The sequence below is a fragment of the Grampus griseus genome (genome assembly GCF_964374135.1).
Source record: "Grampus griseus genome assembly, chromosome: X".
In the NCBI taxonomy this organism is placed as follows: Eukaryota; Metazoa; Chordata; class Mammalia; order Artiodactyla; family Delphinidae; genus Grampus; species Grampus griseus.
The window spans coordinates 62,165,489-62,178,192 of NC_138999.1; the positions used below are offsets into that span (position 1 = coordinate 62,165,489).

Consider the following 12,704-nt stretch of genomic DNA (forward strand, 5'->3'; position numbering starts at 1 on the left):
TGCCCTGTGGAAGTCTCAACCCCTCTGTGGATGACAATAATAATGGCCATTTGTTGAGTATACCAATGGTGCACTGAATCCTCCCAACATCCATCTAGAGTGATTTCTACTGTCAGTCCCATTTTTCCTGTTGGAAACTGAGGCCGAGATAGGTAGAGTGCCTTGTAGAGTTCCTCAGTCGATTATGCTTGGGTTTAAATCCAAGTTCCACAGATAAATTACTAGTGTGAGACTCAGGTAAGTCTCTTCCCTATGCTCAGCCTCAGTTACCATGTCAGTAAGAAAGACTTAATCTGCATTCTTCATATCCTTCCTAGTAGTAGCGAGGGTACAATGACTGACGACTGAAGCCAAGCTCCATAACACAAATACACTCCTTCCCCTCTCCCTGTCCCTCTGCAGAGGTTGAACCAAGCTGAAATCTGGGCCAGGGAAGTGGGAGAAGTTTGATGGTAGTGGAGCGTAGCCCTGGGCTATTCTGGCAACCCCGAGAGGACAGACCAGGCTTAGAAAATATTTACCAGGCAGTGAGAACCTCCCAAGCATTAAGCCTGCTAAAGAAAAGGCTTACCCAGATCCCCATAGCCCATCACGGGTGGACTGTACTGTTTATAAAGCAATCTCACATTCATTATCTCCTGCAAGCCTTACAATAACATGGTTTGTGTGGGTCACCTCAGACCTGGCAGTGGAGGGGTGTCAACTGAAGCCCCATTTGACCCATGCCCCTCTAAGTCTGAGAAAAACTAAGCAATCACTCCCTAGTGATGTTAAATAACCCTTGCATAGCCTGGGCCATGATCTTCAGCCTGTGGGGTTTGACTTTTCTGCAGGCCACTCTGCTTTCTGCAGTGAGACTGCCTCTCTGATTAATCTCCAGGTTAAAAAAAAGAAATAAAGATTTCCAGTCAAATAAACTAGACTGAACCTCCGTGCCAGTCCACCTCTCTCTCCCACCTTCCTACCCCACATTCCACTCCCATCCCCAGAAACAAACAAACAAAAACACAAAACTGAATTAATCCTGAAGCCAAGTTCTGCCAAGCACTGGACAATGTACTTACTGGCTTCTCTTCCAGACATCCCTAAAGTTGAGTCAAAATGGTGATTTCCAATCTGTTATTCCAAGGTCATTTATTGATTCAGCACACAAATATTTCTTGAGACCCTATCATGTGCATGACACTCCACTCTGCAGGGCTCAAACACACCTCCTCACACCCTTTCAATGTGCTCAAATTCCAAAAAAATTCAGATAAGACCCTAAGTAACTCCAAGGTGGACAAGAATAGTATTAGTCAGTGGGGGAGGGGAGTTGACAATGGGATTCAGACAAGAGGAAGAGTGCTTTCTGAGAGTATCACAACATAGGGCTTTAGGGAGGAGGTGACATTTGAACTGAGCCTTGAAGAAGAGGGAGAATTTGAACATTTTTATGCATAAAAACAGTCTAGACAAAGGGACTTGCATAAGCAAGCATACAGTTTTTAGTGGAAAGAGTGTTGATCTGGGAGTCAACAGACCTGAGTTTGAATCTCAGTTCTGTCGTTCACTGCCTTAAGGAATACCTTCCCTACTCATGCCCTCAGTTTCCTCATAGGTAAGATGATAATATTGCATTAGCTTACTTTTAAAGTTCCTGCATATGCTTTCATCCTGATATAGCTTTTCAAATGTCAGGTAGACCAGTTTGCCTCAGGATAGAATAGCTGAAAGACAATAATGCAAGGGTATTGGGTCTATGTTATGAAAAGGATTGAATGCTGGGCCTGGGAGCCTGAGCAGGCAAAGAAAATAGAAGCCAGGCCCCAGGCCCCAGCCCTGAGGTTGTACATTTTTCCTGGTTCCAATTTAAGAACATGAACTTTGCAATCAGAGCTGCCTAGGATGGGAACCTAGCTCTACTATACACCAGTAGTTCATTTAAATACTCATGCCAACTCTCTGAGCCTCAGTTTCTTCATCTCTAAAATGGGAGTGAAAATAAGTAACTCATGGGGCTGTTGTGAAGGTTAAATGAGATCATGAGCAAAAAGTGCCTATAGGTATGTGACTTTCCTGTCCCTTAGTCCCTTCTCCCCAGTGCTTGGTTTTAATCAGTCTTTGCTGACCAATTACTTCTATTCCTTCTTTTCCTTCTCCTTCTCCAAAGCAGGCTTCAAAATATATCCAGAATTCAACCACTTCTCTCCATCCCCAATGCCATTCACCTGGATTATTGCAATAGCCTTTTAATTAATCAGCCTGATTCTATTTTGCCTATTTACAGTCTATTCTTAATCCAGTAGCCAGAGCAATCCTTTCAAAACTTAAGTCAAATCATGTGACTCATCTACTCAAAACCCTACATTGTCCCCCTACCTCACTTAGAGTAAAAACTTAGAAATTAAAAATGACCTACCCCATTAGCTTTTGGACCTCATCTACCTGTTAGCCACACTTTCCTTCTTGCTACTTCTTCAATAGAAGACAGACTTTTTACTTCTTGTTCTCTCTGTCTGGATCCTCTCCTCATAGCTCACTCCATCACTTCTATATTTTATTTAAATATCATTTCTAAGTAAGGTCCTCCAGACCACCACTTGTTAAGTTGCAACATCCTCCAGCATTCCCTATTCTCCTAATTGCTTTCTTTTTCTTCACAACATTGATTATTATCATCTGACATAACACAAAATTTAATTATTTACTAGTATTTCTCCCCTTGAGAATATAAGTTTAATAAGGTCAAAGGCTTTGTTCACCATTGATGTCTCCATGCATAGAATAGCACCTAGCGCTCAATAAATATTTGTTGAGTAAATTAATGAATACAGTGGTCCTGTGCTGTGTGCCAAGTGTTAAGTTAAGCAGTTTGCATACATCATCTCAGGAAATCCTGCCTTGTAAATGCAGACACTGTTAGGATCCCTATTACACAGGGGAAAACCCTGAAACTCCCAGAAGTGAAGTGATATTCCCAAAGCCAAAGAGGGATTAGTTAATGGAGGTGCCATGTTGTGTTGGACTTCATAGAAGAGCACATTCTCTGAATAGGAGCACAGCCTGAACTAAAGGTTGTGGTAGGCTTTGGGAGGGGGAAGGGGTGAGGGAGCATGTGGGTGAGAAGGAATCCTGCAATACAAATTGGTTTTGTCATCAGGAGGTGATCTGGCTTCTTGAAGCAAAATCTTGAGTTCACTGGCATCTACTGGCAAGTCCATGTCGTTTTCAACAATTGGAGCTTTACAAAGGAAGTCTCCTCAAGTGTGAAAGAAAGTTGGGAGCTTCAGCTGCCCTGGACTTGAGACTGCAGGAATTTGACTCCTTGGAGTACTGGCAGAAAGAGACACCCAAGCAAGACTAGTGAACTGAAAGGGAAATTAAAAAGCCCACTACCCACATGGGTCTTCTCCTTCTTTCCTTCCTTTTTTCATAACCTCCTCTCTTCATCTTTCTTTAATTTGTGCATATTTGTAAAACATCCAATTTATTGTGTGCCTAATGTGTGCCGGACTGTTGTAGACACGGGGGATAGAGCAGTGAACAAGAGACAAACATCCCTGCTCTGCCTTCCTAAGGTTACTTTCCAGTAGATGGCAGGCCGGATTAATTGGATGTTTTACAAAGGCATCTCTGTGAAATGAATCTCTGTCCTTAGAAACAAAGCTCTCCTCCTGGTGGAGGGGGCGATGAGGAGAAGGGTATCATGGGCCAGTGCCATGTGGAGTACCCATGCCAGGGAATGTGGGCAGAGGGGATACCAAGGATGCAGACTGGGTGCGGGAAGATCAGCGTAAAGAAACCGCGGGGTAAGGACCAAAGAGCAGGATTTGGCCCTGATTCTACACGTCTCCATCTCACTTTGGAGGGAGCTGCTCAGAAACCTCTGGAGGAGCTCCCTTCTGCCTCCAAAAGCGCAAAATTAGTGCTATGGGACCAGATGGAGAAAAGCAAAAAAGATGAGATAGAAAGGCCCAGGAGCTCTGGGAGAGGGAGTGTAGAGTGAACAAGTCGCTGTGAAAGTGAAATGGCCGTTCATTTGAATGCAAATGCTATGTAAAAGCCTAAAGCCCCTTGACGTCAGCCCAGCCATTGGGGGCCCATCTATACCGGGCTACCAGTCACCTGGAAACCGTCAGGGTAGGAAACGCCGATGGAGTTGTCTGAGGGGCGCGGAGGAGCTTGCAGCACAGCTACGGCCTAACTTACTGGTTCCCTACTGCTTCTCAAAGTCGGGTTGGGGCCTTACAGGGACTTCAGGATGGCTTAGGGAGCTCCTTTCTCATACCCAAGCCACTATGTACAGAAGCTGCCTTTTGGAAAAAGAAACGGGCATGTACTCGGGCACTCTCAGGAGCCCTGCAGGAGGTGGCACAGCCGGGGCTGGCGCCACTGGGGATGGTGGGAGTCCGATGCCAGCCTCCAACTTCGCAGCGGCTCCGTCTTATGCGCACTATATGGGGTATCCCCATATGCCCGGTATGGATCCTCACGGGCCATCGTTGGGGGCCTGGGGGTCACCCTATAGTCCCCCTCGGGAAGACTGGAGCGTGTACCCCGGGCCGTCCAGTACAATGGGCACGGTGCCCATGAACGACATGACCTCGAGCCCTGCTGCTTTCGGCTCGCCGGAATACAGCAACCTGGAACCCGCAGCGGGTGGAAACAGCGGTAGCAGCCTGCCTACACCAGCCGGCGGATCACTGTTCCCCATCGACGCCTGCACCGCCGACGCCAGTTCTAACAGAAGCCGCCACAGCCCCTATGCGTGGATGCGCAAGACCGTGCAGGTGACTGGTGAGTAATTGATTCCAATGCTCTCAAACTTTTCCTTCCTTTGCTTCTCATCTACTTCTCTTGGCCTTCTGGCCCTCCTACTCCTCAGGCTTCTCCCCGGACAGCTTAGCTAAGGAGACCATTGAGTGTTTTGCTGCCCAGGGCCCCAGCCCATTAGAGACCTCCTTCGCTTGTGCCTCTGATCAAAAGCAGAGCATGGTGCTTGGAACTAAGCCGACCGTAGGGGACTTTTTCACCATTTTCTGATCAGTCAAGGGAGCAACCGGGCGGACAATGGGCATGTTGATCCACAAGGGTCAAGATCCAACCCTGCAGTTGCCCAGATGGGAAAACAGATGCACGGGGAAGATCAGTGGGTGAATGAGGAGAGGACAGCCACGTGTCCCTGTGCTCAATCACTGCTGCTTGCCCGTTCCATTTCAAACCCTTCCCCATCTGGGCAGGTCGGCTTCCCCCTCAAAGCTGGTGGTTCTCAACTTAGGTTCATGTTGCTTGGTTGGCAACAGACCTTCCAGTTTAGCCACGAAGGTCCCAGTGGCAAAGCAACCTGGTCACCCTGGACTCTCAAGGAAGCTCCAGCTTCTTTCGCCCAAGCTGACAGAGGCAAGCTGGATTCAAACCCAATGCCTTCTTACAACTTCCCTTCCGCCAATGGAAGCATAGAGGCTGTGAGAAAGCTACAGTACACCACTGGGACATAATAAGCTACTCAACCCTAACATCCCCTGTGCGTGCACGAATATCAGCCCCACATCAATAAGATTAAAGTGATTAAAGCCCTCCTAACAGTCAGGTAGACGTATCGAGGTGCAGGGGCTGGATGCAGGCTTGTCACCACACATAGGAAAGCCCAGAGATCCCAGCCTAATGCCTACCCACGCTCCTGCCAGCAAGCCGGTGGGCGGCTACTGGGAGCCAGGGGCGGGGGAAGTGGGTACTCTGCTTTAATCTTGGACAGGGGGTGGAGGAGGGAGGCGGGGAGATGTTTGTTTTCAGCTATAGTTGTTCTTTTATCACATTCTTATTATTCCAACCTATCGCTCCCTGTCATTAGAGAAAATTAGTAAAATTCAGCTCTATCACTTTCATCCCTCTGGGGAAGAAATGACATTTCAATAGCATTTGTCCACAATGATTATGCTTCTGCTCACAGTTCTGCCCTTTTTCTCTCCCTAAAAAAAGCAAAAGCAGGAGGGTGGGATGGGACCAACTTTCACCGTTAAGAGGACTCAGCCCAGAGGAGATAGTTCCAATTGATTAGGACATTACTGGGGTAGCAATCCCAAATTAAGAGTTGAGCTTAAATACTTAGCTTTAAAGTGTTTGGAAGTAAGTCTGCATATTGCTTTTTGAAATAAGAGTGGGTTGGCTGGCTAAAGAGAATAGAAAATGAGGTTAGGGTGTTGTATTCCCAGGGCTGTTATTATATCTAATCTTAGGGTTGTAATTAACATCCATTCACTAAGCCCTAACCATCAGCAAAAGACACAAAAGCCAGAAAAGTAGCTGCTCCCAGTTCAGGATTATGTTTTGAAATACTTTAGAAGAGGAAAGTCACTAGTATGTTGTTTGGAAGAGAGAACAATGGGAAGAAAAGGACAAGATAAAATAAATTATCTTGAGTCATGAATTTTCTGTTTATGAGAGAAAATACGATGGGTTTCTCTGCTTAAAAGTCTTTCATTTGCATTTGTCAGATTCTCTCTTTTGGGTAAGTTTAGAAAGGGACTCTAAATTGCTCTGTGGTGTCTTCATCAGTGGGTGAATGAGGAGACTAAATTGCTCTGTGGTGGCTAACTCTTGAAACCTGGGTGTACCATGCCACCTTCACAAGATTTTCTCTCCAACTTCTATGAGAAATTCTAAATTGAATGATTTTGGTACCCCATTGACTTCTGGCAGCCTATCCTATAGATGGGGCTTTATTAAATTCAATCTCCATTTCATTTTAATGTCTTATAAAAGTACCCCTTTATTATATTCTTGTAGCCTAAGGTGTATATTTAGCAACAATTTAAGAATGTGATGAAAAGTATGGACCCTCTCCCCAGAAAAATGCACAAAGGCGCAAATGCGCATGCACACACACACATGTCATTTTTTGAATAATTTTGGGAGATTCATGGATCCACTGAAGCCCTTCCACGGATCTCAGGTTATGAACCCCACAAAAAATTAAGTTGATCACTTCTTTGTATCACTCCAAACAAAAAGACACCCATTTGTATGCTTAGTACATAGTGAGTGTTAAACAAATATTTGTTAAATGAATGAATAAGTCAGATCCTCCTAAATTTTCTACTTCACTCTGTAGTATCGTAGGACAACATTTGACTTACAGCTGAGAAGAAAATAGATGAACTACAAAATTGAAGTAACCCCTCCCTGATTATGGTAATCAAATGAAAGCTCTTTCCATCACTGATGAATGTTTTTAAAATAGCCTTAAGTTAAAGAAACAAAAATACACATATTAGGGGACAATTGGAAAACATTTCATAGTGATTATTGTCATATTTGATTTTCAAATGAGAGAAAGGGGACTGACATACAGAATAAATGAATGTCCACTAAGTGATTTGATTTAAAAATGAAATATTTTTATTTCTACTTTTTTCCCTAAGTATTCTGTTCCAATACACTTCTGGTTTTAAAAATTATATGGAAAGGAAGCTGATAGAAAGATTCTGGGAAAAGTTCAGTATTTTCGTATTTTAAATACTGTCAGTGCATTACAGCTAGGAATTTTTTCATTTTTTGCTTTTTTTTTACCCAGAGTTGTAACCTTGGATGAGTATTGGCAAGGTGGTAACCTAAGTAGGGCTGGAGAGGGGCTTTCTTTTTAGGTGTGGGAAAGAAGAGGAGAGAAGGAAGTGACTTTGAATAATTATGATTAACCCACTGGACAAAATACAAAACACTGAGGAAGTTATACATAAAAGATTTTATTCAGTTAGGACCCTTCAGAAAATGAGTTACTTAATAATTCCTGAAGCTTATCATTATCTTTTTTTGTTTTGATCATTTAATTGGACAATTTTTATGAATGAATTTGGATGCAATTTTTAACTAAAAGCAGCAAAAGATTACCATCAGATGGAAAGTCATCATGATGGTGTCAATTACACTCTACTCCCTAAAGAAAGAGATTGGTTTTCATCCTCTTTACCCTCACTATCATCATCATCATAATCCCTAGGTTTGGAGAGTGCTTTTCTGCCTAACAGTGTTTTCACAGCCAGTCTCTCAAATGAGCACATTTAGGGTGATGATGAGTCATCATATATAGTGACATGTGTTTGCAAACTCTGTAGGGATACTGTCTTCTAGGTAGTGGGAACTACAGAGGTTTGTCCAAGGCTTTAGGCAGGCGGAGGCAGTAAAATCCCCACCACAGGGCTATGAAGCAGCCCTGTAATACAACTTACGGTTTGTTACTTTCCTAAATTAACCCACAATAGCACCAGAGAAGGGGTTCCCTCACCCTCAGAAATGTAGTTTCTGGGAGAAGAGAATAGCTTGAACAATAAAAGCTAGTGCTCTTAGTGCTTTGTTGATGTTTTAGTATGGGAATATGGCATTATACTCTACTAGAAAAATGTCCAAAATCCATTCAATCAGATTTCATCATTTAAGGGAAGAGGCAATGAAAGGGGTGGAAAGAAGACAGTTTGGGAGCAGGGACACAAGAGGAGAACCAGGAAACAGGAATTCATTTCTTTTTGTTAAATGTGCAGTCAATATTTCCCCCTGATCTATGTCTTCTTGAGGTTTGAGGTCTTATCTGTTAGATTGGGGCAACAGACTCTTTTTAACACTTTGCATGGCTTTGATATGCAGCTTGGCTCTTCCTCATTCCTCCTTTCTTCAGGGGTTATATTGCCGGAAAGGATGAGGATTTTCATGGCAAATAAAGAGGCCTGGTCTTGACTTTATTGTCCTCAGAAGAAACTGCAAGAGGGGAATTTATGACCAATGGGGGTGGGGAAGAACTGCAACCTTCCAGAGTTCTTGAAGTCTGGTTATATTTACTGATTATCAAAGAGCGGAAAACAGACACACACAAGTTGAATTTTAACTTCTGCCTCAAGTTAGAATTTAAACACTTAGTCACTTTGGGATTAGGAAGGGTTTTAGGGAACATCTCTTCAAAGATATATTTTGATTCTAAGATTTGAGGTTCTGGAGATAAATTAAACCTCAATGTTTTCACTGTGACCTCAAATATACATTCTGCCTTTGTAACATACCAAGTGCCAGACCTTTGGTTTCCTAAATTCAGAAAACCAACTCGAGTTTGTTTTTTGTATCTGTGAGTCTGTTTCCGTTTTACATATACATTCATTTGTATTATATTTTAGAGTCCACATGTAAGTGATATCATACAGTATTTGTCTTTCTCTGTCTGACTTATTTCACTAAGCATAATATTCCCTTGGTCTTTCCACGTTGCTGCAAATGAAACTAACACAATATTGTAAATCAACTATACTTCAATTTTAAAAATTGACAACAAAAAAACCCACAAAAAACAAACAAACAAAAAAGAAAACCAGCTTAAAATTTGAGCCTCTGAGACAGATTGACTGGGATTCATTGTTTTCCATTTTTAAGAGGGAAAGTTTTGTTTAGTTCTTTAGTCCATGAGTTAATCCTAAAACATATCTCTCATCTAGAATTTGTTTCTACATTCATGTCCCTTTTTTTTTTCTTTCCTGGAGATGAAAGAGTGTCTGACATTTGTTTAGGGCTTGTAAATTCCAAACCAATTTGCTGGTGTTCCTGAATGTAAAGAGGGTTCAGGATGGGATCTGATGCTATGTAGCTCCTTTGTTAAGCTTGTGCTGCATCTTAACACCTCAATGGAGTTTAGGGAAACACTTTAAAGAAACCTTTGTCTTACAGATCGCTCCCCAAAACTTCACATCAAAAACAACCAGGGAAGATCAGAAGGAGTTTGCCAAAAGCCATAGAGAAAAGGATGAAGATCCTGGAGGGGGTTAGAAAAATGGAAAAGAAAGAGAAACTTCCTAATCACCTTTGGAAAATTTGAAAGGAGGAATAAAACTCTATTTGAAGGAGGGCATGAGAAATTAGTTAAACGTTGTAACACAAAGCAAATGTTTGTATATCCTTTCAAAGAATACTAGAATACCCATTTTATTCTGCTAAAGTCAACACCCCCTATTTCCCCCATTCATTATCCACTTGGGAATAAAAATTTGTTTAAGACTCTCCCCAGAAAACTAAACTATTTTTTCTAATAAGTAATAGGGGCTATCCTAGAACAGAATCTAAGTGACAATAGATGTTTTCTTTTTAAATTACTATCCAAATGAAATTCTAGAATGTATATGTAATTAGAATGTCAGGATCACAAAGCAGTTTGCCTCACTTGGGCCATTCTTATGCTGCCCAGCATGTTTAAATCAGGAATAACATTTGGCACACCAGACTGGGAGCCAAGGGTATGTGTTTGGGTCCCCACTCCTCAGCTCACTAGCACAAAGCAACTTACTTACCTACACTGAGCCTCAGGTTCCTTATCTGCAAAATGGGGATAAGACACATTTTGCGTAATTTGAAAGGGTAAGTGAGAGTTTCAATAGGAAACAATATAAATGAACTGCATAAAATATCAATATAAAAGGAAGTGCATGTATAATGAATGTTGCTACTACTGACAATGACAATGCTGTTCCCATATGTTAGTGTGAAGGGAATGAAAATCATGGCTTAACTGTTTGCTTTAAAATGCTTTGGTGTAACAGTATATCAATGGTGGTGTGATAGGTGTGTTGATATATATAGGTATGATATATATATATATATATATGTAAAATAGCCACAGATGACAAAGTAATTAATGGAGAAATGGACTTATGACATATGTGGTTAAAAAAATGTACTTGTTTTGTATTTGAAAGTAATAGCTAAGGGTAGGAACAATGACTATGATTCCTCCAACCAAAACAATCTCCAAAGATGCAAAATATGATTAAATGCTCTGCTTTCTCCCCTAACAGGGAAAACCAGGACAAAAGAAAAGTATCGTGTGGTTTACACAGATCATCAAAGGTTGGAGCTGGAGAAGGAATTCCACTGCAACAGATACATCACCATTCGGAGAAAATCAGAGCTGGCAGTCAACTTGGGCCTTTCTGAGAGACAGGTACACCAGAAGTACATCTAACACGTTTCATATAAGCATTTCAATAAGCTAAGGTTTTAGGGAAGTCTGTAACTAAGAGTGGAAGCAAAACAGAAGACCAAGCCATTCTCAAAGCTCTCCTAAAGCCCACATTCATCCTACTGGACCACCTAGTTTAGTATCGTTGGTTGATGGGTTTATTAATAATTGAATGTGGTGGGCACTGTGTAGGTGTGAAAGCAAGGGTGGGGATGTAGGGGGATGAGAAGGATTAAAACTCCCATACAATTGATCAGTCAGGGCAAAACCTTGATATGGTTCCCCAAGTAGTCATAATCAATATGTGAAGTGGAAATCTGTCAATCATGGCAATTATCTGGTTCATATCAGTCAAACTGTAACAGTAAATGAACACCAATTCTGCTACCTGAAGCAAGTTTTTCTATTACTCAGGGTAGGAATTTAATTTTCTGTGGTCTATGTAATCCTATGATTCCTGCCTCAAATTTAGCTTACTATGGGTACTCAGTAAAGATTAAATCATGGCAAGGATCAGTGGTTTCCACTCACCCAGATTTTGACATTACATAACTACCTGATTTGTTTTTTACTTAGGTCTAGGAGTAAACCTGGAAATCATAAGATTCTAGAACTGTAAAGTCCATTAATGTATTGTTGTATCCCAAGAAGCCTGCATTTCAACCATTTATGAAGGCACGTTGGTATCACAGCAAGAGATATAGTATTTCATCACCCTTGTTCACCCAGTTCTGTTTTAACAACCTAACTTCTTTTAATGATAGATCATAATCACCTTTGTTATTTAAATCCCTCCCTTTTTATCACCATGGCTCAGCATCTGCCATTCTATCATTATTTATTTCTACCTGCACAACAGAGATGGTGGGTGAGGTATAATATAAAGAGCACTGCATTCAGAGTCTGAGGCCTTGGACTTGATTTCAGTTTCATCGCATGCAAGATACTTTCCCTCTCTGAGTCTCAGCCTTTTTTAAACCTGTTGTTAAATGGGCATACTTCACAAGGTCATTGTGAGGCTCAATTAAGCGATGCATGTGAAAGGACTTTGTAAATACTAGAGTCCCTGAACAATATCAGCAATGACTGAAAAGTGCATTCAGTATGTTGCCCCATTAAATCCAAAGCATTTTGTGTTTCAGGTGAAAATCTGGTTTCAGAATCGCAGAGCCAAGGAGAGAAAGATGATCAAAAAGAAAATATCCCAGTTTGAGAACAGTAGAGGCTCAGTGCAAAGTGACTCTGGCTCCATCAGCCCTGGGGAACTACCTAACACTTTTTTCACCACCCCATCTGCTGTCCGTGGATTTCAGCCTATTGAGATACCTCAGGTCATAGTCTCTGAATGAAAGAAAGGCAAAGAGAAATGGAAAGTGCCTTTCCTTTAGCATTGTCTTTTTGGTCTCTAAGATATCAGCAGGGGAGTTGCAACATTATGTAATTCCTTGTAAGGCAGTATTCAGAACAAGTGGATGCGCCATGGGTTGAAGATAATTCAAGGGTCACTTACTGTTAGGAACTATCCCCAGAAAACTGTTGCGTGCTATGCTATGTCAGTCACTCAGGGAGCTTGGTGATAAGCTGTATAATTAAAAGCTAAAATTGCGAGCCCTTGAACTCTATTCACAACTTCAGAAATTTGCTTGTGAACAGGCTGTAAAAAACAGTTCTGCCAGGATGCATGTTTGTATATGTATACTTATGTTTGTCATTTGATGCTTGGGTGTGTCTTTTG

At 41.8% G+C, this 12,704-nt stretch overlaps 1 protein-coding gene across 1 annotated transcript; it reads left to right on the forward strand.

Annotated features, from left to right (window-relative positions):
• Positions 1–4,280: 4,280 nt before the first annotated feature.
• On the forward strand, positions 4,281–12,318 carry CDX4 (caudal type homeobox 4; the record flags this gene model as incomplete). The annotated part of the gene is made up of 3 exons (XM_082681628.1): positions 4,281–4,779; positions 10,806–10,951; positions 12,112–12,318. 3 exons carry the CDS (start codon positions 4,281–4,283, stop codon positions 12,316–12,318), a joined length of 852 nt encoding a protein of 283 aa, XP_082537754.1.
• Between the last annotated feature and the right edge of the window lie 386 nt (positions 12,319–12,704).